We start from the raw sequence: 24,861 nt of genomic DNA on the forward strand, positions 1-24,861 counted from the left end.
AAAAATGTAAATAGAAACTGCAAATAGAGAATCGCAGAGAAATAAGCTTTTAACTTAAGTAGCAGAATTGTTTCCATGGCTTCTTCAGATATGTCTTATATCAGAAACAATGTGACTACTTTCTTTCGTTCAGTGTAGTGCATTGTTAAAGCTTGCAGTGTTTTTCATCATATGTTCTTCTGTTTGTCTTCAGAAGTGATGCACAAACTCTCTCTCTCTCTCTCACACACACACACACACACACACACACACAGAGGATATCAGGAAGCAGTGTGCGGTGGATTGTGCTGCAGGTCACAGATGTGCAGCGATGACTTCCTGGAGTTGTTTTCTCTCTCTCTCTCTCTCTCTCTCTCTCTCTCTCTCTCTGTCTGTCTGTCTGCAGCTGCTGTTGTCCTCTGTTTCTCATCCTCTGGTGTGTGTGTGTTGTGTGTGTGGTGTGTGTGGTGTGTGTAGCTTCTGTTCAGCTGCCTCTCAGGAGCTTTGACAGCACAATATATCCACAGATCCAGATCACATCAGTATCGGCCATGATCATTCATCATATCGGTCTGGAAGATAATATCAGTTCTGTTTATTATCTCCAGTTCAAACATCTATAATATTTTAGAGAAGTTACTATTAAATACTTTTTCTACTGTATGGTATAATGCTACAATGTCTCATTTCCAGTTATATTTTACTGTTATTTATTTACTACTATATTATTTATAAAAATGCTTAAATATATGTTTTTTTTTTTTTCAATTATATTTTAAGTATACATTTTGACTTTTTTATTTTTAAACTTAGTTTTAAATTTATAGTTTGTTATTTTAGTATGTTAACTTAATTTCTTTATTTCATTTCTTACTTCATATATATATAATAGTTATATATTATATATTTATATTATTTGTGATGACATACCATTAAAAATTTTTTAACTGTTTTGTTTTTTAATAAAAATAAATGTATACTTTTACACATTCATTTGATCAAAAGTGACAGTAAAGACATTTATAATGTTACAAAATATTTCTATTTCAAATAAATTATGTTCTTTTGATCTTTCTGTTCATCTGTGAATCCTGAAAAATAAAATGTATCAGTTTTCACAAAAATATCGTGCAGCACAACTGTGTTCAGCATTGATAATAATCTTCATGTTTCTTGAGCAGTAAATCATCATATTTTCATGATTTCTGAAGATCATGTGACACTGAAGACTGGAGGAATGATGCTGAAAATACAGCGGAGCATCACAGAAATACATTACACTTTAACACAGATTCACACAGAAAACAGATGATTTTAACTGTAATCATATTTTGCAACTTTTACTGTATTTTTGATCAAATATAAGCAGCCTTGAAGAGCAGAACTCATATTGCTTGTGTGTGTGTGTGTGTGTGTGTGTGTCTCTCTCTCTGTGTGTGTGTGTGTGTGTGTCTCTCTCTCTCTCTCTCTGTGTGTGTGTGTGTGTGTGTGTGTGTGTGTGTGTGTGTGTGTGTGTGTCTCTCTCTCTCTGTGTGTGTGTGTGTGTGTGTGTGTGTGTCTCTCTATCTGTGTGTCTGTGTGTGTGTGTGTGTGTGTGTGTGTGTGTGTGTGTGTCTCAGGCTCTGATGCGTCCGGGGCGTCTGGACCGCATCATATTCGTCCCGCTGCCGGACGCAGACACTCGCAGAGAGATCTTCACGCTGCAGTTCCGGAACATGCCCATCCATCCCAGCGTGCACCTGGAGGACCTGGTGACCCGGACAGAGCGCTACTCGGGGGCAGAGGTGAGAGGTCACTGGGGTCAGAGGTCACGCTGTCATTTGCTAAAGTGTTTTCACAAGGTGCAAGATGCTGTTTCTCTAAAGTCAGTGTGACTCTGAACTGCTGCACAGACGCTCGATTGTGTGTGTGTGTGTGTGTGTGTGTGTGAGAGAGAGAGAGAGTGTGTGTGTGTGTGCAGCAGTAAATATCAGCAGACAGATGTGTTGGTGTTTCACATGTTAAACTGTAAATAAACACGACTTAAAAAGAGAGCGCAACACGCTTACACTCATCTGAATAACGGGTGAAGACACACACACACACACTCTTGATAGTTTGCGTGCTGCAGTGGTGGTGTGTGTGTAGTTCTGCAGCGGAGCTCGTCAAGCGTTTATTTGTGCGATGCGTGTTTGCTTTGGTGTTGTGACTGGTGAGAGCAGGGGCTTCTGGGTAATGTGATGTTTACAGCATGTGTGTTCAGCCTCAGTGACACACACAACACACTCCAGCCGAGCTGCAGGGAATTATGGGGCTGAGCTTGCAATTAATAGTGCATTTGTGGTGAAATTGTGTGGTGAAGTGCAGCACTGTATTAATTCACCGAGAAATGATCCTTCTGACATCATTTCCTCAAACTCCTACAGTTTTTACACAACATACAGTGACTTTAAAACATCTCATTTATCATATAAGCCAGTTTATTTATCAGTTTCACATTACAGTAATGATTTGGGGCTGGAATTAATTTAATTATCATAAAAATAACAATTCACAATGTAACAAAACAGTTTTACTTTATGGAAACTACTGTGTTACAGTATCCTAAAATCAAGCTTAATCTTAAAATTATAAAAATGAGTGTGAACTAAAACTAAAACTGAAAATGAATTAAAAAGGTATTAAAAAGGTTACTTTTAAAATAAACACTAACTGAAATACAATAAAACAATAAAACATAAATAAAAAAACTTATTAAGAAAATGTTATGAAATAAGACACACCACCAAATGATTAAAAGTTTAACTAAAATTAAAATGAAAACACAAAATCTGAAAAACAAAAATAATAAATCAGAGCCTTATATTCAAGTTTTTTAAAAGTTAATATTCTGTTCACACCTTGATTTTCTATGCGTTTAAAAATAAACTGCAAAAAATTTAATAAAAAACAACAACTTTATTTAAAATGTTCAAAATCTCAAAATATCGATTACAAAATAAAAAGGAAATAATAATAACAATGTAAAATTTTTAACAATTATTTTTGGGATTTCAGAAGTTTTTAAAAAGCAATTTTCTTTAATGAAAACAGTTGTTAAGAGTTTTTTTAAACATTTTAAACAATGTCATATGAAAATACTTTATGAAATCAAGAAAGAAAAAGATAACACTTTACATAAAGTACTAAGTAACATATATTTGTTACATTATGACATTGAAAAAAAAAATTAAAGTAATTTCTAATAATATGATTAAATATAAATTCTTATTTAAGGGCTCACTGTTATTTTCAGTCAAACAAGTTTGATTTATTAGTATAATTATTTATACAGTGAAATATTACAAAAAATGTTTTTTTTTTTTGTTGTTTTTTCTTTGTTATTTTTATATTTAATTTATAATCTATATAATTTAAAATAATGTCAGTTTAATGATGGGAGGAAGTGCTTCATCTCTCCTGACTCCTGCTGGTTCTGTCAGCACACAGGAAGTCTCTGAGCATCACTTCCTGCTCTGGCTCTGGAGAGCGCTCTGCTGCTGCTCTGAGCAGTGGTTTGTTTGGTTAAAAATAGTTTTGTAATTATAGGAAATGATTTTTGCTGCGTGTTTCTCCTGAACGCTGTGCTAATTTGTGGTCAGGCGTTTTGCCATCAACCACTTCTGTGTGTTCAGAGCTGACAGACGGCAACACACACACACACACACACACACACACACACACACACAGATAGACAGACAGTGCGAGAGAGAGAATGTGTGTGTATGTCTGTCTGTGTGTATAAGTGTATTTGTGTGTGTCTATGTCTATGTGTGTGTGTTTAATTTTTTCAAAAATCATATCACCATGGCATGGAATATTAAATTAGAAATTAAATTTATGCATTTACCAGATGCTTTTATGCAAAGCGACTTCAGGCTATCTATGATGAATATATATATATAGTTATAGTTTCCATTCACGACTGTGTGTATGTGTGTGTGTGTGTGTGTCAGATCACAGCTGTGTGCAGAGAAGCGGCTCTACAGGCGCTGCAGGAGGACATCACAGCTCAACACGTGAACGCCGGACACTTCGACTGCGCTCTGAACACCGTCAGACCCCGAATCCCTCAGACGCTCCTGCAGACGTACAGCAGCTACCAGCAGAAACACTTCTGACACGAGCAGAGCACCTGTGTGTGTGTGTGTGTGTGTGGGCATCTAAATAAAGGATTTATTTGATGACAGAGCAGTGTTTTATTCTTCTGTAGGAAAGAAAGATTGCATTCATTTATTTTAACTCAGACAATGTTTAAATGAAGACCCCTGAAAAAAAATGTTTTGAATGTTGGAGGTTTCATTAAATATTCTTCAATTTAGAAATCCTTCAGTGCTGCACATTGATGTCTAAAACTAGTAAAAATAGTTTTCTTTACTGAAATAGAGGGAATAAAATAAATTATAAACATCTGATGAAAAACTTTCAAGATTTAAAAACCTAAACAATATTAGAAAGTTTGCTTTTGCAACTAACTGAAAGAAAGAATCTACTAAATATTACTATAACTGAAATAAAAAATACATTTAAAATACTACAAAGGACAAAAGCACAACTAAACTTTACTAATAAAACATTTAAATCAAAATATGAAAATAAAGGTTAATCCTATATTGTTATAATATCTACTAAAACAACACTGATGCTATTAAAATTGTTATTAATAATAATTTATAATATCATATGTCTAATAGTCTATAATATAATATTTCAAAATGTTTTATTTATTTGCTTTTAAATATATAGCCTTCTTTGTAATTCTTATGTAAAAAAAAACAATACAGTAATTTAAAACTAAATGTCAAAACAGTTTTCATCGATACCTCTCAGGAGGAGTTGTGTGTGTGTGTGCGCGCGCGTGTGTGTGTGCGGCTCGTTTCCATTTGAATGCATGAAATGACTTTGTGCTGAACTTTCCTTTCTCATGTATCCGGATGCAGCACATCCGCCCCACACAAACACACACACACACACACACACACACGGGGAGGGGGTTTGAGCTCTTAAGGTCGCACCAGCGCTGCTCGTGTTTTTGATCTGATGTTTTCGAGATGTTTTACTGGACAAAAGCTTTGAAAACTTTTAATGAGAACTGATTAAGTTATGTTTTCATCATCTAAAAGTTTAGTGCGCATCGCCCCACTGACAATCAGTAAAACCAAAAACACTCAAGAGTGTTAAACATTACTAATACTGCATTTCTGAATCAGAAACTTAATGATACACTTTATTACAACACACGCGGGTGTAACGGAGTGGAAATGTGGCAGATGTTGAGATGTTGAGCGCGTGCGCGACGTTCCGACGCAGATGCGCGTCTGTTTCACTCGATCCACCTTAAACCCAGAGCTCGTGCGCCCCTCCTGCATCTGCCCCATGATCCTCTTTCATTCATCAGTGTGTGTGTGTGTGTGTGTGAGAGAGAGAGAGCACGCATCTGATCCGACACACTCACGCAGGGTCGGGCGCGCGGAGAGCACTGCGCTAAACCAGCAGCGAACGCGCTTCACTCGTGGATTTACCCGGATTCCTCCCGCTTTCCCTCGGAGTCTCCTCTGGATGTTATGATCGCAGTCATGCGCTGGTTTCTGACCTCGTTCTGGACATATTGATGGATGTTTGGAACATGGACTGATGGATTTGACATTAAGGGAGTCTGTCTGTAGGTACGTATCATGCCTCACACACACATCCGTGTTATTTAAAGCGGAATAAATCCGGTTTGGATGGAGATCGCGTGTGGATCTGTGAAACCCGCAGTTTTTGCGTGTATTCAACACGCGTGTATTACTCAAAACTCACGTTAATAATCATATAATGCGCTTCAGGCTGTGTGTGTATGAGTGTGTGCGTGCGTTTGAGCTTGAACACACACACACACACACACACACCTCCCCCAGCAGGCTTGTTTTCATTCATAAGTTTGCTTTTTCTTGTAATTATGCCTTTTTTTAGGGGTTTTTTTTTCGCGTACACTTTTTTTATGTATTAATATAGTTTTCAAAGAAACAATATATAAATAAACAAAATAACTAGGAAAAATATATTTGCATAAAAAATAATTCGCGCATTATTTTTATTGATATTAACGCATTAGTTGCGCATCACGCAAAACTTTGCGACTCCTCTCGGTTCTGAAGCGCGTGAAGTCTCGGACTCGTCCCGCATCATGAAGCGCTTTGAGAAGCGTGTGAAGCTCTGTGTTTGATTTGAAGGCTTCCTGCTCTGTGTGGCTCTGCATTTTAATGTTAACCAGCCATACACATGCAAATCAGCACGGGAAGTATTTGTACTTTACTTCAGTTGTGTGCTTATTGAGGTCGGTACAAAGTCTTGTTAATAGTCAACTCTCTCTCTCTCTCTCTCTCTCTCTCTCTCTCTGTGTGTGTGCTCGGGGGTTAAATGTCTCTGTGAATAGAAGGAATAGAACTAGAGACCTTCATTTCCCTCACTCACTCACACACACACACACACACACACACACACTTCTGCGGTGTGATTTATGAGCTCTGTCTCTGAAAGTAGATCTGCACACGTCTAGTCCGGATCCGCGTGAAGCGCGTCACGGCTGAATGAAGCGCGCGTGAACGCGCATCTCGGAACACCGGGGTGTGAATTGTGTGTCCGAGGGAGTCTGACCCTCTAATTAAGGCTGGAAACCCCCAAAGGAAGTCAAAAACAAAAGCTTGGGGGTCTGACAGTGTGTGTGTGTGTGTGTGTGTGTGTGTGTGTGTGTGTGTGTGTTCCAGCAGGGTGCTTCAACGCTTCAGTGGCCACTAGTTAGATAAGTTTTTTTTTTACCAGTACGCGCTTCAAAACAAAGATTTTCGCAATCATTTTTGGAACCTGTTCACTACAGTGCTCAAGAGATCAAAAGTTCTTTTCAGGCATCGATGGTTCCATGAAGAACCTTTAAAACATTCCATTCCACAGAAGATTCTATAAGTTCTTTAGATGTTCTTCTAACTAAGATAAAGTGGTTTGGTGGCACTTTATCTATAATGCATTGTAATCTATGTAACCAGCATTATGTGTTAAGTTAAAATGGATTATAATGTTTGCAGATCCTTTGTTTGATCTGAAAGCAGTTGTTTGTCATGTGTTTTAATGCTTTATTCTTTCTAAAGGTGATGAATGGTTACAATTATTTCCGAACCACTTTATGATTGACTTTTATATAATATGGCTTCAAGAAAAGAGTTACAAACAATTTTTTTTATTAGTGTAAAGAACATTTTAATTATCTACAGAACCTTTTGTTAGGTTTCATCTATGTTAAAGGTTCTTTATGGAACCAGTAGATGCCAATAATGAACCACTCTTGGCTTCCAAAAGAACCTGTCAGTGATCGGTTCTCAAAAGAACCATTTTTGTCCAAGAGTGGTTCCATGGACGTTAAAGGTTCTTCATGGAACCGTCGAAGAAACTATTTATGCTTTGTCAAAGAACCTCCATTTATGTTAAAAGTTCTCCAACCAACCACTAGAAGCAAAAAAAGAACTTTTATTTTTTTAAGAGTGAAGCTGCATCACACACAAAAAAAAGTGTGTATTTTGAGAATAACCCGTCTCTCTCTCTCTCTCTGCTTGTCTCTCAGGGTGTCAGATGAACGTTGCATCCGTGTTGTTTGGAGTTGCTGATCGTGTCTTATGGATCGCCACGGACAGCGCGGAGGGAGCGTCAGACATCCGGACCTCTCCTCCGGTGCAATCCTGTCCCTGGACCAGATCAGAGCCATCCGCTCCCGCAACGAGTACACGGAGGGCCCGGCTGTACCACGCAGACCTTCCCTGGAGCCGCCTCGCGTGCCTCCACCACGCAACGCGGACAAGCAAGAGAGAACTCACGAGGTGATCCTAGTGAACGTCAATAACAACTACGAGCACCGAACGGGGCATCCTCCGGCGCTCAGCAGGTCCACGAGCACCGGGAGCGCCGCTAGCTCCGGGAGCAACAGCAGCCGCGGGTCGGAGCAAGGCCTGCTAGAGCCGTCGCATCATCGCAACCGCGCCATACGGACTCAGCCGAAAGCTCTGAATGCCCCCTCGCATCCGTTTCTCCCGCCGGACGTTCCGCTTAAACAAACGCAGTTGGAAACTCTCAACTCGCCGCATTTATACATCTGCGAGAGCTGCGGGAAATGCAAGTGTGGCGAATGCACGGCGCCCCGTCCGCTCCCGGCGTGCCTCGCGTGCAACGGACAGTGCCTGTGTTCGGCCGAGAGCGCGGTGGAGCACGGGACGTGCATGTGTTTGGTCAAAGGGATTTTCTATCATTGCTCGAAGGACGATGATGACGTGGGCGACCCGTGCGCGGACCGGCCGTGTTCACTGTCGCATCCGCACTGCTGCTCGCGCTTTCTGTGCATGGGCCTCATGTCGGCTCTCTTCCCGTGTCTGCTGTGCTACCTTCCCGCTAAGGGCTGCGTGAAAGCGTGCAACTCGTGCCACGACCGCGTGAACCGGCCTGGATGCCGCTGCAAGAACTCGAACACCGTTTACTGCAAGCTGCAGAACTGGAACCATACGCCCGGAAAGCCGTCCTGAGAACTCACCCATACTTCTTTAGCTGAAGAAAGCTAATTTTGCTGCTGCAGGATGCGGAAATTGCGAACGAGGCGGAGCGAGGGGAGGAGTTATGTAATGAGCGCCTGATAAGCCACGCCCCCCTCACGCAGCACAGAAGAACCACTTGTTTCTTAACTGAACCAGTGTTGGCCTTACCTGACTTTGTACAGCTATTAACTAACACGCGCCGGTGCTTCGAAACGCCTCCGACCAAACCTGTGAAGGACTATGTAGAAATATGTAGCTGTTATCAGATCCACAGACGCAGTTTATACGAAACTGTCCGTTCGTTCTCATGTAAAGTTGTACGTTTAAATGCTTAAGAGGAATTTACGGCTATTTTTTAAAAGGAAATGTTAAAACTGTTAAATCTGTTTTTTTTTTTTTTTCTTTGTTGTTGATGTTGTAAACAAAATATATTTATTATGTGAAGCTCTATTATTTTATGATATTTATTGCAAAGGACAGATTTACCCATGTCTGAATATAACGAAATATCAACACTTACTGCACCATGACAGAATGGAGGAACAGATGGAACCATGTTAACTTTAATGCAAAAATATACAAATTAATGCAAACCGCTCTTGTCTAGTGTCTGATTTCATGTGAAGGAAACAGCTGAGAGTTGTAGAGTCAGAGTTACTTGGACTAAAGATGCATTTATTTAGGATTTACTGATTACATCTGCATTGCAGAAGTTGGATTGTGTGCGTGATTCAGCAGGACAGAATCAGACGTGTGTGTGTGTGTGTGTGTGTGTGTTCACCTGGCCACCTGTGTCAGGCTCATAAAGTGTCTCTCTTTGTCTTCTTTTATTGTGTTTGCTGCGGTCAGGTGTTTGTTTGTGAGCTGCTGGGTTTCACTCGTCCCTCAGATCTGTCCTTCTCCTTCTGTGCTGCTCTCAGCTGTGGTTTCTGGCTTAAAATTGAATTTATATATATGGACTAAAAGATTTAAATACTTGCACAAGAGCACATGATTATCTGAATTTGTAGATTGTTTATCACATTTCAGATTTTAAAGTGTTGGGAATCTCAGATTGGTTCAGATTAAACCCCAAATGTTTTTAAAGAAAGTTATCAATTATAACCCGTTTATAAATCAAAGTATTTGTTGTTGTGAATTTAATATAAGCTGTTTTTAATGAAGAAAAAAACATCTAAAATTTAAATGTCCTAAAATATGATTCGTTTTCTTGCCAAATATATTGTGAATTCATAGATTTTAAGTTTTTAAATTAAATATTTGTTTTAAAGTATTGTCATTCTCAGGCCAAGTCACATATAACCACAAATTTTCTCAACAATTTAACACATTATCAGCTAAATTATTTTTACTGTACAGTTAAAAAAAAGATATTTAAATGGTAAATTGTTTATAAATTAAGGTATCTGTTGTTCTGAATTTAATATATGCTGTTTTAAGTTGAGATTAAATATATTTATACCATGATTGAGACTGTAAGAGATTTTTACAATGGATAAAAAAATATTTTAACTCCTAAAATAAGATTTTACTTTATTTTAAATATTCTAAATATATATTTTTGGTTTTAGTTTGAAATCTAACCTAGTCATGTTCTTTGTGAGATTAAGTGAAAAAAAATTATTTGTTGGAGATGTTGTGCAGGATGTGTGTGTGTGTGTATGTGTGTGTGTGTGTGTGTGAGTGGAATTTATGTGTGTGTTAACGGAAGTTTAAACAGCTCAATAGAAAACAGGCAATAAGGGCCAAACTTCCAAATGGAGTCGTTAAGTGTGTGTGTGTGTGTGTGTGTGTGTGTGTTTGCTCTCTGCAGGAATGCACCTTTTGTTGTTGTGAATTGCTTTGTGGATTAGTCTCCTGTCTGTTTCCTGAACCTTCAGAGAAGTGTGAGGGTCCTTTTGGCTCTGATTGCCTCACAGGGACACTATAACACACACACACACACACACACACACACACACGTGCGCAGAGCTTTTGTTCAAGGAAGCTGTTCTTCATTGATTATAAAAAGAAACTCACATGATTTAGTTTGTTTGTGAACGCTCATTTTCTGTCAAAAAAAAGTTACTGGAAAGCATTTTACAAAAAAAAAAAAAAAAAAAAAACCACTTATGTTTTATTAAATGCATTATTAGAGTGAACTGTGTTTACACCAAATCTATGGTTTATAAGATTAAAATACTTAAGAAAGCAAGTTTGGGTTACAAGACAAGTTTCAAAATAAATATGTATTTCACAGTATTGTGAATCTCAGGTAAGATCACATTTCCCCCCAAAATCAAAAGGAATAAAGAATCAATTATTAAATATTTTGCATAGAGAAAATGAAGCTTTTTGACAATGAATTTTTACTTTATTAATTTAACTTTACTGTAAAGCATGTATTTCTTTGTAATTATTTGAGCCGTTTACTTGCAGTTTCTGAGTGAAACTTTTCACTATTTTATTTTCAATACCTTTGAAGACATTTACCAACCAAGAATAATCTGTAACTCAAGCTCTGTAGAAACTAGTTTTTAGTCTTTATGACTTTCTTCCAGTGAAGATTCAAAGACTTTATTGGTTTGATATATGAGGCGTTTGAACTGCCAGCATTAATAATAATAATAATAATAATAATTCAGTGATGTGATGGTTTCCTCAGGCGTGTGTTTACAGTCAGATCCTCTTTCAGCGTCTCACACACACACACACACACACACACACACACACACACACACACACACACACGGGATCTTCCTACACGTATCAACATGCATGGAAATCACTGTGAGTCATATAGGAAACTACACACACTCACACACACACACACACACACACACACATCAGAAACCACACAGGAAAGCCAAACCACTCCGTTCCTAAAAAACACTTTTTACTGTTTCCTCTGAGCTTAAAAATAGGCCCTGACCTTCCCACAAGTGTGTGTGTGTGTGTGTGTGTGTGTGTATAATAAGCCTTAGGCAGTGAGCAGAAGTCTTCAGCTTGGGTGGAATATTAATATGTGATGATGCACATGTTTGATGTTTGTTTATAGATGTTTTCTGATTGAGTGTCCTTCACACGTCTCCTGCTCTTGTGTTTCTCTCTGTTTCTGTCTCTCTCTCTCTCTCTTTGTGCTGTTTGTGTATTCGCTGGAGAGCGTGTGATCTGTGCTTTTCATCATGTCACGCTGATGGAGCTCTGATTGATTTCTCGTCAGAGCAGGAAATGTTTCACAGGATTAAACTCTTTGACTGAGGTCGAGCTGATAGCAGGAAGAGCCCGGCGGGGGAGACCAGTGTGTGTGTGTGTGTGTGTGTGTGTGTGTGTGTGTGTGTGTGTGTGTGTGTGTGCTCTCTGTCCTGCTTCATCTGAGCCTCACGGGAGAGTTTAGAACCACTGGGGAGTCATTAACACACACACATTGGGTGTATGCGTGTATGCATGTGTGTGTGTGTGTGTGTGTGTGTGACAGCACGTTCTGTTGGATCAAACGCGGGAGTTTAACAGGTTTAACATCCCATTAAAGGAGAAGCTGATTTGAATGTGAATGGTGTCCTGTAGCGTCTGTGATTCACTCCAGATCTGCACTTTATAAGAGTTTACACTCTATTTGTACATATGCTTAATTAAATATTGTTCCACTGAAAGACAACCCAAAAGGCAGTGACAAATTAAAATTATATAAAATAAAGCTAAATAAATAATAAAATAAAATATAGCTGCAAGCAGCGATGTCGGGCTCAAGCCATCAGTGCAATGCCACCCCCGGTGGCATATTGGATGAAAAATGAAATAAATGTATATTAGATATGTTGCCTTGGCAAGTAAGTCAAATAAGTTCGAAGCACTAAAATTACTGATTGGAAATAAATAAAAACTGAAAAATAAACGTAAATTAAACACAAATAGCAATATTTAAAACGAACAAAATGAAAACTAATAAAAAACTAATAAAAATGACAAAAGGTCATAAAATTATTATTATTATTATTTGTCTGTTTATATTCATTCATACATTATTTATATTATATATGTTATCTATCTATATATATATACATATTTTAGTGTATTATAGATTTTTATTTTAGTTAAATTGTAGTATATATATATATATATATATATATATATATATATATATATATATATATATATATATATATATGTGTGTGTGTGTGTGTGTGTGTGTGTAATTTAAATAGTTTTGTGCCCTATATTTGGCAGATCTAATCTGCTAAATGCTACTATAAGTCATTAAGATTTTAAGATATTATATACATTATCATCATGATTTTCTGTAAAGTTGCGTGTGCGCAAATAAGCATAAGATGTTAGTGTAAAATAATTTGCCTTAGCTGTAGTTTTATAGTTGATTTTGAGTTTTAAATTTTATTATAATGAGGTAATCCAAACAAAATGAAACCACAATTGTTTCCCACAGGTCTAAATTTTTTAAGAAAGTAAAGCATATTAGTTGAATATTATTCAGTATCAGCTCCATATGGACTGATGAAAACGCTTTACACACGGAAAACTTCTTTGATTTTGGACTGAAACACACGTCAAGAGAGAGAAGATGAATAAATGGAAAGAAGACAGCAGGTCTGACTGGAGCAGAGAGGCATGATGGGATTGAGGTGTTCAGGACCTCAGGAGAAAAACTCACCCAAATTGTAACCATTAATTATTAACCTTAATACACAACAATAAATTAACCTTAATAGGCTACATTTATTAAAATATTATTAATATTTATTAAAATAATTATGTTTAAAAAATTTCTTAATTTAAATCACCTAAATATAAGTATTAATTATTTAATAACCCTAATAATAACTTTAATAAACATTGTTTATTAAAGTAGTTTATTTGGTGCCACTAAAATGTATACTACTATTAATTTTAAAATAAAATAAAATGAAAGTAATAAACTCGTATTAAATCTAAGTTGAAATGAATTCTTTTCAATGTAATATTTATTCTAAAATCTTTGTTGTTGCTATTTTTCTTTGTGTGTGTGTGTGTGTGTGTGTGTGTGTGTCAAGAAGTCTGCACATCAAAGCTCTCTCTCTAAACCTCGTCATATCTGTTGTTGATTTAGCTCTCGCTCAGAGATGGAGAGAGTTTGAGGAACGTGTAAAAGAGTTACAGGCCGTCAACTCGTACTCCTCTGTTTCATCTTTTGCTCTCTTTCTTCTGCACGTCTTTGAACTGAAGGCCCTTTACGGAGGAATAAATGCCCTCAGAAACAAGTGGATAAACATGTGCTACCAGACCCCCCAAAACACACACTCATGTGCAGGGGTGGTCAGTGCCCCCCATCAATCATCTTGTCCCCCCTAAGTTTGGAATCATATCACACCAAACAAATTTGTGACATTTATATATAAATGTCACCAGCTGCTAATTTGTGTTTACTGGCAGGCACAGAGCATTTTTAAAGCACGGCTTCATCAAGATGGCACCGCTGCGTCCGGTCGCCGTCCAGGTCGCTCCGCTTCGATTATGTTTTTATTTACTTTTTAACTTACTTTTGCGTTCTCTTTTTACACACATATCCTCTGCACTGATCATTTACGACAAAAAAAACACTTTTGGACATTGGACACCACTTCACTGACCTGTTTCAGGACACTTTATCCTCCAACCCATCGTGGCCATCTGAGATTATTCCGGAAAGCCGAGATGAACAATGACCACCTGAATAACCACCCGAGGCAACGGATCCAGAAACACCATGGGAAAACGCGCTGGGATTCGCAACAGCCTGAAGAAAAGAGCTCACAGTCCTCCTCTACCCAGCAATCTGCTCACCAATGTCCAGTCTCTGGAGAATAAGATGGACAATCTTAGAGCCAGGATAAGTTTCCAACGGGACATTAGGGGGACCTTTGTTTGTCAGAAACATGGCCCACGCCCCTTGGTCTCGGACGCTGCTGTAACGCCGTCTGAAAACTTCTCTGTTTTAAGGATGGACAGGACGTTCGAGGCCGGCAAATCCAAAGGTAGAGGAGTGTGTTTCAGGACTAACAAGAAATGGTGTGACCCCAGGAATATCTCCACTCCTGCTCGCCTCATCTGGAACATTTATCCATTATTTGCTGCCCATTCTATCTGCCCCAGGAGTTTTCATCATAACTGCCGTTTACATCCCTCCACAAGCAGACACTGGCTTGGCTTTGTCTGAGCTTCACGATGCACTCAGCGGCAACACCAACAAACATCGTGACGCTGCTATTATTATCGCTGGGGACTTTAACAAAGCCAAACTTAGGCAAGTTATGCCTCATTTTTATCAACATGTATCCTGTCCAACGAGAGGACCGAATACACTGGATCATTGCTAAACTCAGTATAAGAATGCCTACAAAGCTCGCTCACTACCGGCTTTCGGAAAATTGGATCATGCCGCCATTTTCCTCACACCGGAATATAAACAACGGCTCGTTCAAGATCCCCCGGTGCAGAGGGTGGTGACGCGATGGTCCGCCCAATCAGAAGCAACGTTACAGGCGGCTCTTGATGACGTAGACTGGGACATGTTTCGCACAAGTTTATCTGACGTCAGCGAGTTCACGGATGTAGCATTAAGCTTTGTAAACAGACTAGCCGAACAATCTATGGATACAATAACTATAAGGACATTCTCAAACCAGAAACCGTGGGTGGACAGATCAATCCGTGCAGCAGTAAACAAATGCACTGCTGCTTACAACGCGGTCTTCTGTCAGGAAACATGAGCGAGTACAAAGCATTGTGATATGCTCTCCGAGTCGCAGTAAGAGCCGCCAAACACACGCATAGAGTCACATTTCCTGCTAAATGACTCCCAACACATGTGGCAAGGACTAAAGACAATCTGCGCCTTTTGGAAACAAATCCTATGCCGAGGTGAGAGCAGATCTGTCACTGGCTGACGAGCTAAACACTTTCTACGGCCACTTTGGAAGCAGCAGTCAGGTCAGCGATCATCATGTGATTACCATGTCGGAGGACGAGGTTCGGAGGGCGCTAAAGTGAGTGAATATAAGGAAAGCAGCTGAACCTGATGGGATTTCTGGTCATGTTCTGAGGTCCTGCGCTGATCAGCTCGCTGGTTTGTTTACATCCATTTTTAATGAATCTCTTGCTACATCGGTGGTTCCTACCTCATTCAAAAAATCGGTCATCATCCCTGTGCCTAAGAACAATAAACCCTCGTGTCTGAATGACTATCGTCCAGTTGCCCTCACATCAATAGTCATGATGGTCTTTGAGGGACTGGTTAAAAACTGCTCCTCCATCCCGGATACTTTAGACCCTTTTCAGTTTGCCTATCGCCCAAACAGATTCACTGAAGATGCCATCTCTCACATCCTGCACTCTTTTCTCACACACATTGACAGCAATAATAGGAACTATGTAAGGCTGCTATTTATCGACTATAGCTTAGCTTTTAATACTATAGTCCCTATAAAGCTAGCTTCCAAACTCATAGACCTCGGCCTGAATTCTCCACTCAGCAACTGGATCCTTGATTTCCTCACCGGCAGACCTCAAGTGGTGAAACTAGGCCAGTACACCTCCAGCTCCATCACCCTGAACGTAGGAGCCCCACAGGGCTGTGTCCTGAGTCCCCTGTTCTTCTCTCTCTACACACATGACTGCGTGTCTACGGACAACTCCACATCTATAATCAAATTTGCTGATGATACTGTGGTTCTGGCCCTCATTCACAACAATAATGAGTCTGCATACTTGGATGAGGTAGAGAAATTAACATCATGGTGCCAGGACAACTGTCTCTCTCTTAATGTGAGCAAAACTAAAGAACTGATTGTGGACTTCAGGAAGAGACTGCAGCAGCCCTACACTCCTCTTATGATCAGCGGGACACCTGTGGAGAGGGTGAGCAGCCTCAAGTATCTTGGTGTAAACATCTCAGAGGACCTGACTTGGACTACACACATTCAAACACAGGTTAATAAAGCCAGGCAAAGACTGTACCATCTGCGACAGCTGAGGAAATTCAGCATCTCATCAGCAATCCAGCAATATGCACATTGTACATCCCTGTATATCTTAATATTTAAGACTACATTTTACTTTCATGCACATTATTTTGCGTTCTATATTTAATTCTACAATATACATCTTTTTTATATTTTATTCTTATATTTTTATTGTTTACTTTTATTCAATTCTTACATAGCTATATTTATGTAGATTTTCATCTGTGTTGTTTTCTTTAATAAATAATTGCACTGTCCATGGAGTGGACCTGACTCACATTTCCCTGCTGGTTATAAATGCTCTATATAATTGTGTACGTGAAAAATACAAATCTTGAATCTTGAATTTTGAATTGTAACCAATCACTAACGTTTCTGTTGAGCTTATGAACGAAAGGACCAATCAGAGGCATTCAGATGAGTCACCGCTAAAACACTGTTTCGTTCCCACTCGCGCTGTCTGACTGAATTCTCTGGCTAATTCTCTCATCAGAAAAAAAAAAAAAGGGAAGAGGTACGAATGTAAGTAAGATATTCATTTCACAGTGTAAACAACATTAGAGATTATTATGGGACTTTTTAAGAGTGCACTGGACTGAAGTGAAAATGTTCTTTGATAATGTAAATGTTCTTTGCTTTCTTTTTGTAAAATGGAAGTGTTACAGGCTAATTTGTAACTTACAATGTTTTATTAAATTCACATTAAATACAAAGTCAGTTGTATTCAAAATATTTTATAGTATGACAACCATATCTGTTACTTAAGTAAAAAGACTGATTTGGTAATAGATTATATTAGGATACTTTCCCCATCGCCCATTATAGATCAACTAACGTGATCTATAAAGATGCAAAATGCATTTACATACACATATTTGAGAATGGAGATTTCATTATTTATTTTGGGAATATTTTGAATAAAAATTAAATAATAATAAAACTTTTTCCTGCTGAAAAAAAAAATAGCCACTATTACAAAATTTGCAATGGTTTTACTGTTCATAATGGGACTTGTTTTACTGGAAACTGTAATGGACGCTGTTGGTCTCTACTGGTAACTGGTTGCCTTCTATAGGTGACTTGTTAAAACTAATAAATCCTAATGGAATATGTCCCAAAAATCACAGAATACAGAATACCATTTTTAATGGGATTAATTGTTAAAAGTTGGATGGATCGTAATGCTTAAAATGGTTGTTTGTAGTGGAAACCTTTAAAATATTCTGTGATGGTTATATTGTATTTCATTTTTTTTTAGTAGGGACATAAGCCTATCAGTTATACACTGGTATTTTGACTGCTGTGTGTTACATGACAAGCATGAGAGCCCTCCACCCCCTTCATTTGTGACCCCTCAAAAGTGAGTGCACAATACCTCTGACATCGAATACAAAATTATTTGTCAAACAAATGAAACAAGATGAAACATTCATTTTAGTGGAAACTGTTACAGATTACTCCTAGATTGCAGTGATACATGACATGGTGAAAAATGACTGAATGAATAGTAGTAGTAGTAGTAGTAGTAGTAGCCCTTTATTGTCACTAGTCACAAGTACCAGCAAAATTAGCCATCAACCTGTTCCAAATCCATCCAATTTCCTTTGCAAAGTCATGAGCTTCTCTGTGATGTTATCCATATTTCAGTTAATAGTCTCAGTCTCAGTGCTGACCGCTCTGCCCACTGCTTCAATCATGACAGGCAGCCTTATGAGAATTTGGACAGCTTTCTGTCGTTTTCTGAATTCTTTGATAACCCAGGGCAAGCCTAGTCCAATCAGCAGAAGACCTGTTATCATGGTTCCGAATAGGTAGATATCTTCAATGTCCTCCACCGAAAGAGCTGCCAGACACACAACCCACCATCTCTCCAACGCGTCCATCGTGTAGCCAGATGCGAACGTTCCGGCAGGGCAGTCAGGTTCCAACAAACCCAAGCCCCTTGTCGAGAAGATGGTGTCAATTGCATTGAGACACCAGTTGATCAAATCCATGATTTTTCAGTTTGGAGAGCAGTGCAGAGAGAGTCTCTCAAGTATTAGATAATAGACGAGACGAGAGAGCAAGCAGGGAAGGTAAGAGGGAGGAGAGGGAGAGAAAATGCGTCCACCTTCTTTGAGAGCCAAACGGGAAGTTTAAGAATTGACCTGTTACCTGTCCCCTCTGTGAGACTTCTAAATTTACTTCACTATATTACAAATAAATCTAATCTAATCTAGACAAACTATATATTGTTGGAAGGGTCTAAGACTCCCAAATATATTTGCTAAAAATTATGTAGGAAAAGTAATCGATTAATTTATGATATTTTAGAAATCATTAGAAGTTATATATCGACTGAAAACTTAACATCTTAAAATTCATCCTTTAAAACCCATTTTAAAATCAGACATTGCATTACCATGTAAATCAATATCATGTTACAAAATATTTTCATTCATGAATTATAAAAATGTAAGTTTGGATCGTGCACTACAAAGTCAATTTTCAAAAATGTGAGTGACAGTTAAGGGGTTAAAGTTATGATGAATTTTAAAATTGTGCCCCCTAAAAGCACAAGTGGCCCCTGTCTGTTGTTAATATTTTTTTTTTTTTATATAAAATGTTTTCATTTTATAAGTTTTATAAAAATAAAATATTGTATTCATAAGTATATTATAATATTATATAAAATTATTATAATTTTAATTTAACTTAATTGTATTATTTTTCATATTATATATTATACAAATATTATTAATATTATAATATTTTATATTATATAAAATTTTAAAGTAATTCTATCTATCTATTTATCTGTCTGTCTGTCTGTCTGTCTATCTATCTATCTATCTATCTATCTATCTATCTATCTATCTATCTATCTATCTATCTATCTATCTATACGTCTGTCTATCTATCTAGGGAAGTCGTGGCCTAATGGTTAGAGAGTCTGACTCCCAATCAAAAGGTTGTGAGTTCTAGTCTCGGGCCGGCAAGAATTGTGGGTGGGGGGAGTGCATGGACAGTTCTCTCTCCACCTTCAATACCACGACTTAGACAGACAGACACGACTTAGGTGCCCTTGAGCAAGGCATCGAACCCCCAACTGCTCCCCGGCCGCCGCAGCATAAATGGCTGCCCACTGCTCCGGGTGTGTGCTCACTGTGTGTGCTCACTGTGTGTGCTCACTGTGTGTGTTCGTGTGTGTGTTCGTGTGTGTGTTCGTGTTCGTGTGTGTGTGTGTGTGTGTTCGTGTTCGTGTTCGTGTGTGTGTTCGTGTTCGTGTGTGTGTGTGTGTTCGTGTGTGTGTGTGTTCGTGTTCGTGTGTGTGTGTGTTCGTGTGTGTGTGTGTGTGTGTGTGTGTGTGTGTTCACTGCTCTGTGTGTGTGCATTTCGGATGGGTTAAATGCAGAACACGAATTCTGAGTATGGGCCACCATACTTGGCTGAATGTCACGTCACTCTATCTATCTATTAGGGGTGGCACTGTTTGGTTTACTGCACACGCTGGGACCACGGTTCAACTTAAAGGTAAACTTAACTTAAAGATAGTTAACTTTCAAATTCAATTTTGGTATGTTTTAGCTTACCTCAGGGCATCCAAGATGTAGGTGTCTTTGTTTCCACAGTAGTTTCCATTTTGATAAATTTAGGTCAAATCGATCTTATGCTGGAATATGAGCAGTCATTTAGGCCCTATCCCAATTCTATTTTATACCCCTTGCCCTTCCCCTAAAAATATTAGGGGAAGGGCAAAGAAAATATTCCCCTAAGGATTGGGACACCACTACTATGCCGTCACATGTCATCATTCGATGTCTAGCTCTTACAATACACACATATACTGGTGTGCTGGTGTGCATTAGAGCCTTTAATTATCCTTTGTTATTAATGAGCTGCTTACTGACACATACACACACATATCAGAAACCGCGCAGCTCACAGATCCAGGAGAAAATAAACTTGTCAACGCAGCCCCACAGCTTTTATTAAATACAGTTTTATACTGAATCGCTACATTATATTTTCCAATGATGAGAGGATACAATCGCTGTTTTTAAGTAAACCACTCTAAATAGATAAACGAACAAACGGGAATACACGCAACCTCCATTTCTCTCTTTCTCTTTGTCTCTCTCTGTCTTTGTCTCTCGAATTGGCAATATTTGAGAAAATGGTTTCACGATTTCTAATTATTTGGGGGAAAAGCCCCCATCAATGTCTACGGCAGTTATTGCCCTGATCAGACATATGCTGTGGCAATATCATGCAGTCTGTAATGATATGACGTTAGAAGATATTAGCATTTTTTTGCAAACATTTCTTTGAATTACATGACCGTTAATATGAACTCACAATTGAATGTAACATAAAACAAATTATTACTTTTCGTTAAAATCTTTATTTATACCCAAAAAGCTTACATTTATGTGACTTTTTGTTTGCTGTAGCAGCCGTTACCGAGATAATTCATACCCCTTCATTTGAAGTGTGATCCCGAAAAATCTTCATTTGAAGGGCTATCTGGCCCTTCCCCTTAACACTACCCCTCCAGCCAAAAGAGAATCGAGACACCCCTACCCCTACTCTAGGAGAAAGGGGAAGGGCTAAGGGCCTTATTCCTTTATCATCCGCGTGCTGCTGGCGTGCGAACATATGATATCTGAATAGCACATATTAATATGTAATTAAACTAAACTCATTTAAGCTTTGTCAGTTTAAACATTTAAGTAGTTTAAAGGACGTGAGCTTGCGCACAAAGTGAGAAGATTCATCCGAAGAGTGCAAACCCGCACCCCAGAATGCATGCAAATATAAGATCTCTCTGAAGTATTGTGTTTAAATGGACAAATTCACACAAAAAGACTGAAAAAAAGTCTTGGTAAGTATCCTACAGCAGACATAGCCGGCTGAACATAGGCCTACAGCATCTGTGCATTCTCTTAAAATGACAGTCTTTATATTAATCGAACAGCAATAACAAAGAAATCACTCACTCCCGGTTCCAGTTTACCTAATTAATGCAGCTTATAAATCCTTTAATGAATTTGGATATTAAAAGCATATTAGTATGTTATGTGTTAGCCATGTTAAAAAGATGGGTCTTTAATCTACATTTAAACTGCACGAGTGTGTCCACCTCCCGAACAATGTTAGGGAGGTTATTCCAGAGTTTAGGTGTCAAATAGGAAAAGGATCTGCCACCCGCAGTTAATTTTGATATTCGAGTATTGAGAACGTAGTGGACGTAGAGGATTATAATGTAAAAGGAGCTCACTCAAATACTGAGGTGCTAAAACATTCATGGCTTTATAAGTAATAAGCAATATTTTAAAATCTATACGATGTTTGATAGGGAGCCAGTGCAGTGTGGACAGGACCGGGCTAATATGGTCATACTTCCTGGTTCTAGTAAGAACTCTTGCTGCTTTTGGACTAGCTGTAGTTTGTTTACTAAGCATGAAGAACAACCAGCCAACTAGATTAAAAAGTTTTTCAAGACAAACTTTAAGTTGGCTTGAGAAAGCCTGACCAGAAATTTTGAAAAGTTTAGAAAGGTTAGAAAGTTTGAAAAGTTTGAAAATGTGAAAAGTTTAAAAAGTTTAAAAAGATTTAAAAGTTTAAGAAATTAAAAAAAGATTGCTAGCATTACAAGCAAGTGACTATCATGTCATTAGCATGATTAGCAAAGTTGCTAGCATGTTGCTAGAATAATTAGCAAGTGACTAGCATGTCGCTAGCATGATTATCAAGTTACTAGCATTTATTATAGCATGTTTCTAGCATGATTAGCATTGCAACAAACATGTTGCTAGCACGATTAGCATGTTTCTGGCATGATTAGCATGTGACTAGCATGTTTCTAGCATGATTTACTAACATGTCGCTAGCATAATTAGCCAATGACTAGCCATGTCGCTAGCATGATTAGCATGTTTCTAGCATGACTAACATGCGACTAGCATGTTGCTACCATGGTTTTAGCATGTTGTTAGCAAGTTTCTAGCATGACTAGCATGCAACTAACATGTTGCTAGCATAATTAGCATGTGACTACCATGTTGCTACCATGATTTTACCATGATTAGCATGTTGCTAGCATGTTTCTAGCATGATTAGCATATTGATAGCATGTTGCTAGCATGATTATCATGCTGCTAGCATTTTTCTAGCATGACTAGCATGTGACTAGCATGTTGCTAGCTTGTTTCTAACATGACTACCTTGCGGCTAGTAAATTGCTAGCATGATTTTAGCATGATTAGCATGATGTTAATTATAGCATGACTAGCATGCGACTAGCATGTTGCTAGCATGATTTTAGCATGATTAGCATGTTTTTAGGATAGATAGATAGATAGATAGATAGAGACAGTTAGAAAAGATATAGCACATCCGGCGGGTATAGGCTGAAGAGCTGGGCTGAGTTTAGAGTCTGTAGAGTTAAAGCTCTAGGAGGAGTAGCAGTTGCAAAATTTTGGGTCAGAAGAAGAAGAAGAAGAAGAAGAAGTTTAAATAGGATTTCAGTAAGTTGGCTTTCTCAAGCCAACTTAATAAAGCATTACAATAATATCATAAATGCATGGATTATCATTTCTGCATTTGACATTGAGAGCATAGGCTGTAATTTAGATACATTTGTGAGATGCAAAAATGCAGTTTTACAAATGCTAGAAACGTGGCTTTCTAAGGAAAGATTGAGATCAAATAGCACATCTAGGTTCATAACTGATGACGAAGAATTGACAGAGCAGCCATCAAATCTTAGACATTGTTCTAGGTTATTACATGCAGAGTTTATATGTCCTATAATTAACACCTCTGTTTTTTTTTCAAGATTTTGGCATTAAGGAATTACTCATCATCCAGTTTTTTATATCGACTATGCATTCCATTAGTTTTTTTTTTTAATTGGTGTGTTTCACCGGGCCGCAAATAAATATAAAGCTGAGTATCATCAGCATCACAGTGAAAGCTTAACACCATGTTTCCTGATGATATCTCCCATTAAGGGTAACATATAGAGAGTGAAGAGTAGCATCCCTAGTACTGAGCCTTGAGGTACTCCATAGTGCATTTGAGATCGATATGATACCTCTTCATTCACTGCTACGAATTGATGGCGGCCATTTAAATACGATTTAAACCATGCTAATGCACTTCCACTGATGCCAACAAAGTGTTCAAGTCTATGCAAAATAATGTTGTGGTCAATTGTGTCAAACGCAGCACTAAGATCCAATAGAACAAATAGAGAGATATCATACAACCACGATCAGGTGATAAGAGCAGGTCATTTGTAACTCTAAGGAGAGCAGTCTCAGTACTATGATACGGTCTAAATCCTGACTGGAAATCCTCACATATACCATTTTTCTATTAGAAGTAATATAATTGTGAGGATACCACCTTTTCCAGTATCTTGGACAGTAAAGGGAGATTCGAGATTGGTCTAAAATTAACTAGTTCTTTGGGGTCAAGTTGTATTTTTTTGACGAGAGGCTTAATAACAGCCAGTTTCAAGGTTTTGGGGACACATCCTAATGACAAGGAGGAATTAAGAATAGTCAGAAGAGGATCTATGACTCCTGGAAGCACCTCTTTTAGGAGCTTAGATGGTATAGGGTCTAACGCACATGTTGTTGGTTTAGATGATTTAACAAGTTTATACAATTCTTCCTCTCCTATAGTAGAGAATGAGTGGAACTGTTTCTCAGGAGATCTTTAGTGCACTGTCTGATGCGATACTCTAGCTGACGGCTGAATGGTTAGAATTTTATCTCTAATAGTATCGATTTTAGAAGCAAAGTAGTTCATAAAGTCATTACTGCTGTGATGTTGGGAAGTGTCAACACTTGTCGAGGCTTTATTTTTCGTTAATTTAGCCACTGCATTGAATAATAGCTGGGGTTATGTTTGTTTTCTTCTAAAAGAGAAGAAAAGTAAACGGATCTAGCAGTTTTTAATGCTTTTCTGTAGGATAGGTCACTTTCCCACCAAGCAATATGAAATACCTCTAGTTTTGTTTTCCTTCAGCTGCGCTCCATTTTTCATGCTGCTCTCTTTAGAGTGTGAGTATGCTCATTATACCATGGTGTCATACTGGTTTCCTTAATCTTCCTTAAGCGTAAAGTAGCAACTGTATTTAAAATGCTATAAATGAGAATGTCCATTGTTTCTGTTACATCATAAAGATGTTCTGAGGTTTTGGATATGCTAAGGAATTTTGATACATCAGGAAGATAACTTAAAAAGCAGTCTTTTGTGGTAGACGTGGTGGTACTTCCATACTTGTAACAAAAAGTAGAATTTACAATTTTGGCTATATGAAGTTTGCACAAAACTAAATAATG

General features: G+C 38.1%; 2 protein-coding genes across 2 annotated transcripts in view; both read left to right on the forward strand.

The window, feature by feature from the left end:
- Positions 1-4,186, forward strand: part of spata5 (spermatogenesis associated 5) — a 35,657-nt gene extending 31,471 nt beyond the window's left edge. Inside the window, exons 15-16 of the mRNA XM_052615000.1 lie at positions 1,599-1,763; positions 3,954-4,186. Of these exons, the coding sequence (XP_052470960.1) occupies positions 1,599-1,763; positions 3,954-4,118 (330 nt within the window). The 3' untranslated portion in view covers positions 4,119-4,186. The remainder of the gene's footprint in view (positions 1-1,598; positions 1,764-3,953) is intronic.
- Positions 4,187-5,394: 1,208 nt separating this feature from the next.
- Positions 5,395-9,145, forward strand: spry1 (sprouty homolog 1, antagonist of FGF signaling (Drosophila)). Its single transcript, XM_052615383.1, has 2 exons — positions 5,395-5,663; positions 7,595-9,145. Exon 2 carries the CDS (start codon positions 7,647-7,649, stop codon positions 8,541-8,543), a length of 897 nt encoding a protein of 298 aa, XP_052471343.1. The 5' UTR covers positions 5,395-5,663; positions 7,595-7,646; the 3' UTR covers positions 8,544-9,145.
- Positions 9,146-24,861: the final 15,716 nt, after the last annotated feature.

The sequence above is a fragment of the Carassius gibelio genome, chromosome A14, assembly GCF_023724105.1.
Source record: "Carassius gibelio isolate Cgi1373 ecotype wild population from Czech Republic chromosome A14, carGib1.2-hapl.c, whole genome shotgun sequence".
NCBI classification, from domain to species: Eukaryota; Metazoa; Chordata; class Actinopteri; order Cypriniformes; family Cyprinidae; genus Carassius; species Carassius gibelio.

Bases quoted from the DNA above. Each gene is read 5' to 3' on its own strand.
- spry1 (XM_052615383.1), top strand. From the start codon at position 7,647: ATGGATCGCCACGGACAGCGCGGAGGGAGCGTCAGACATCCGGACCTC.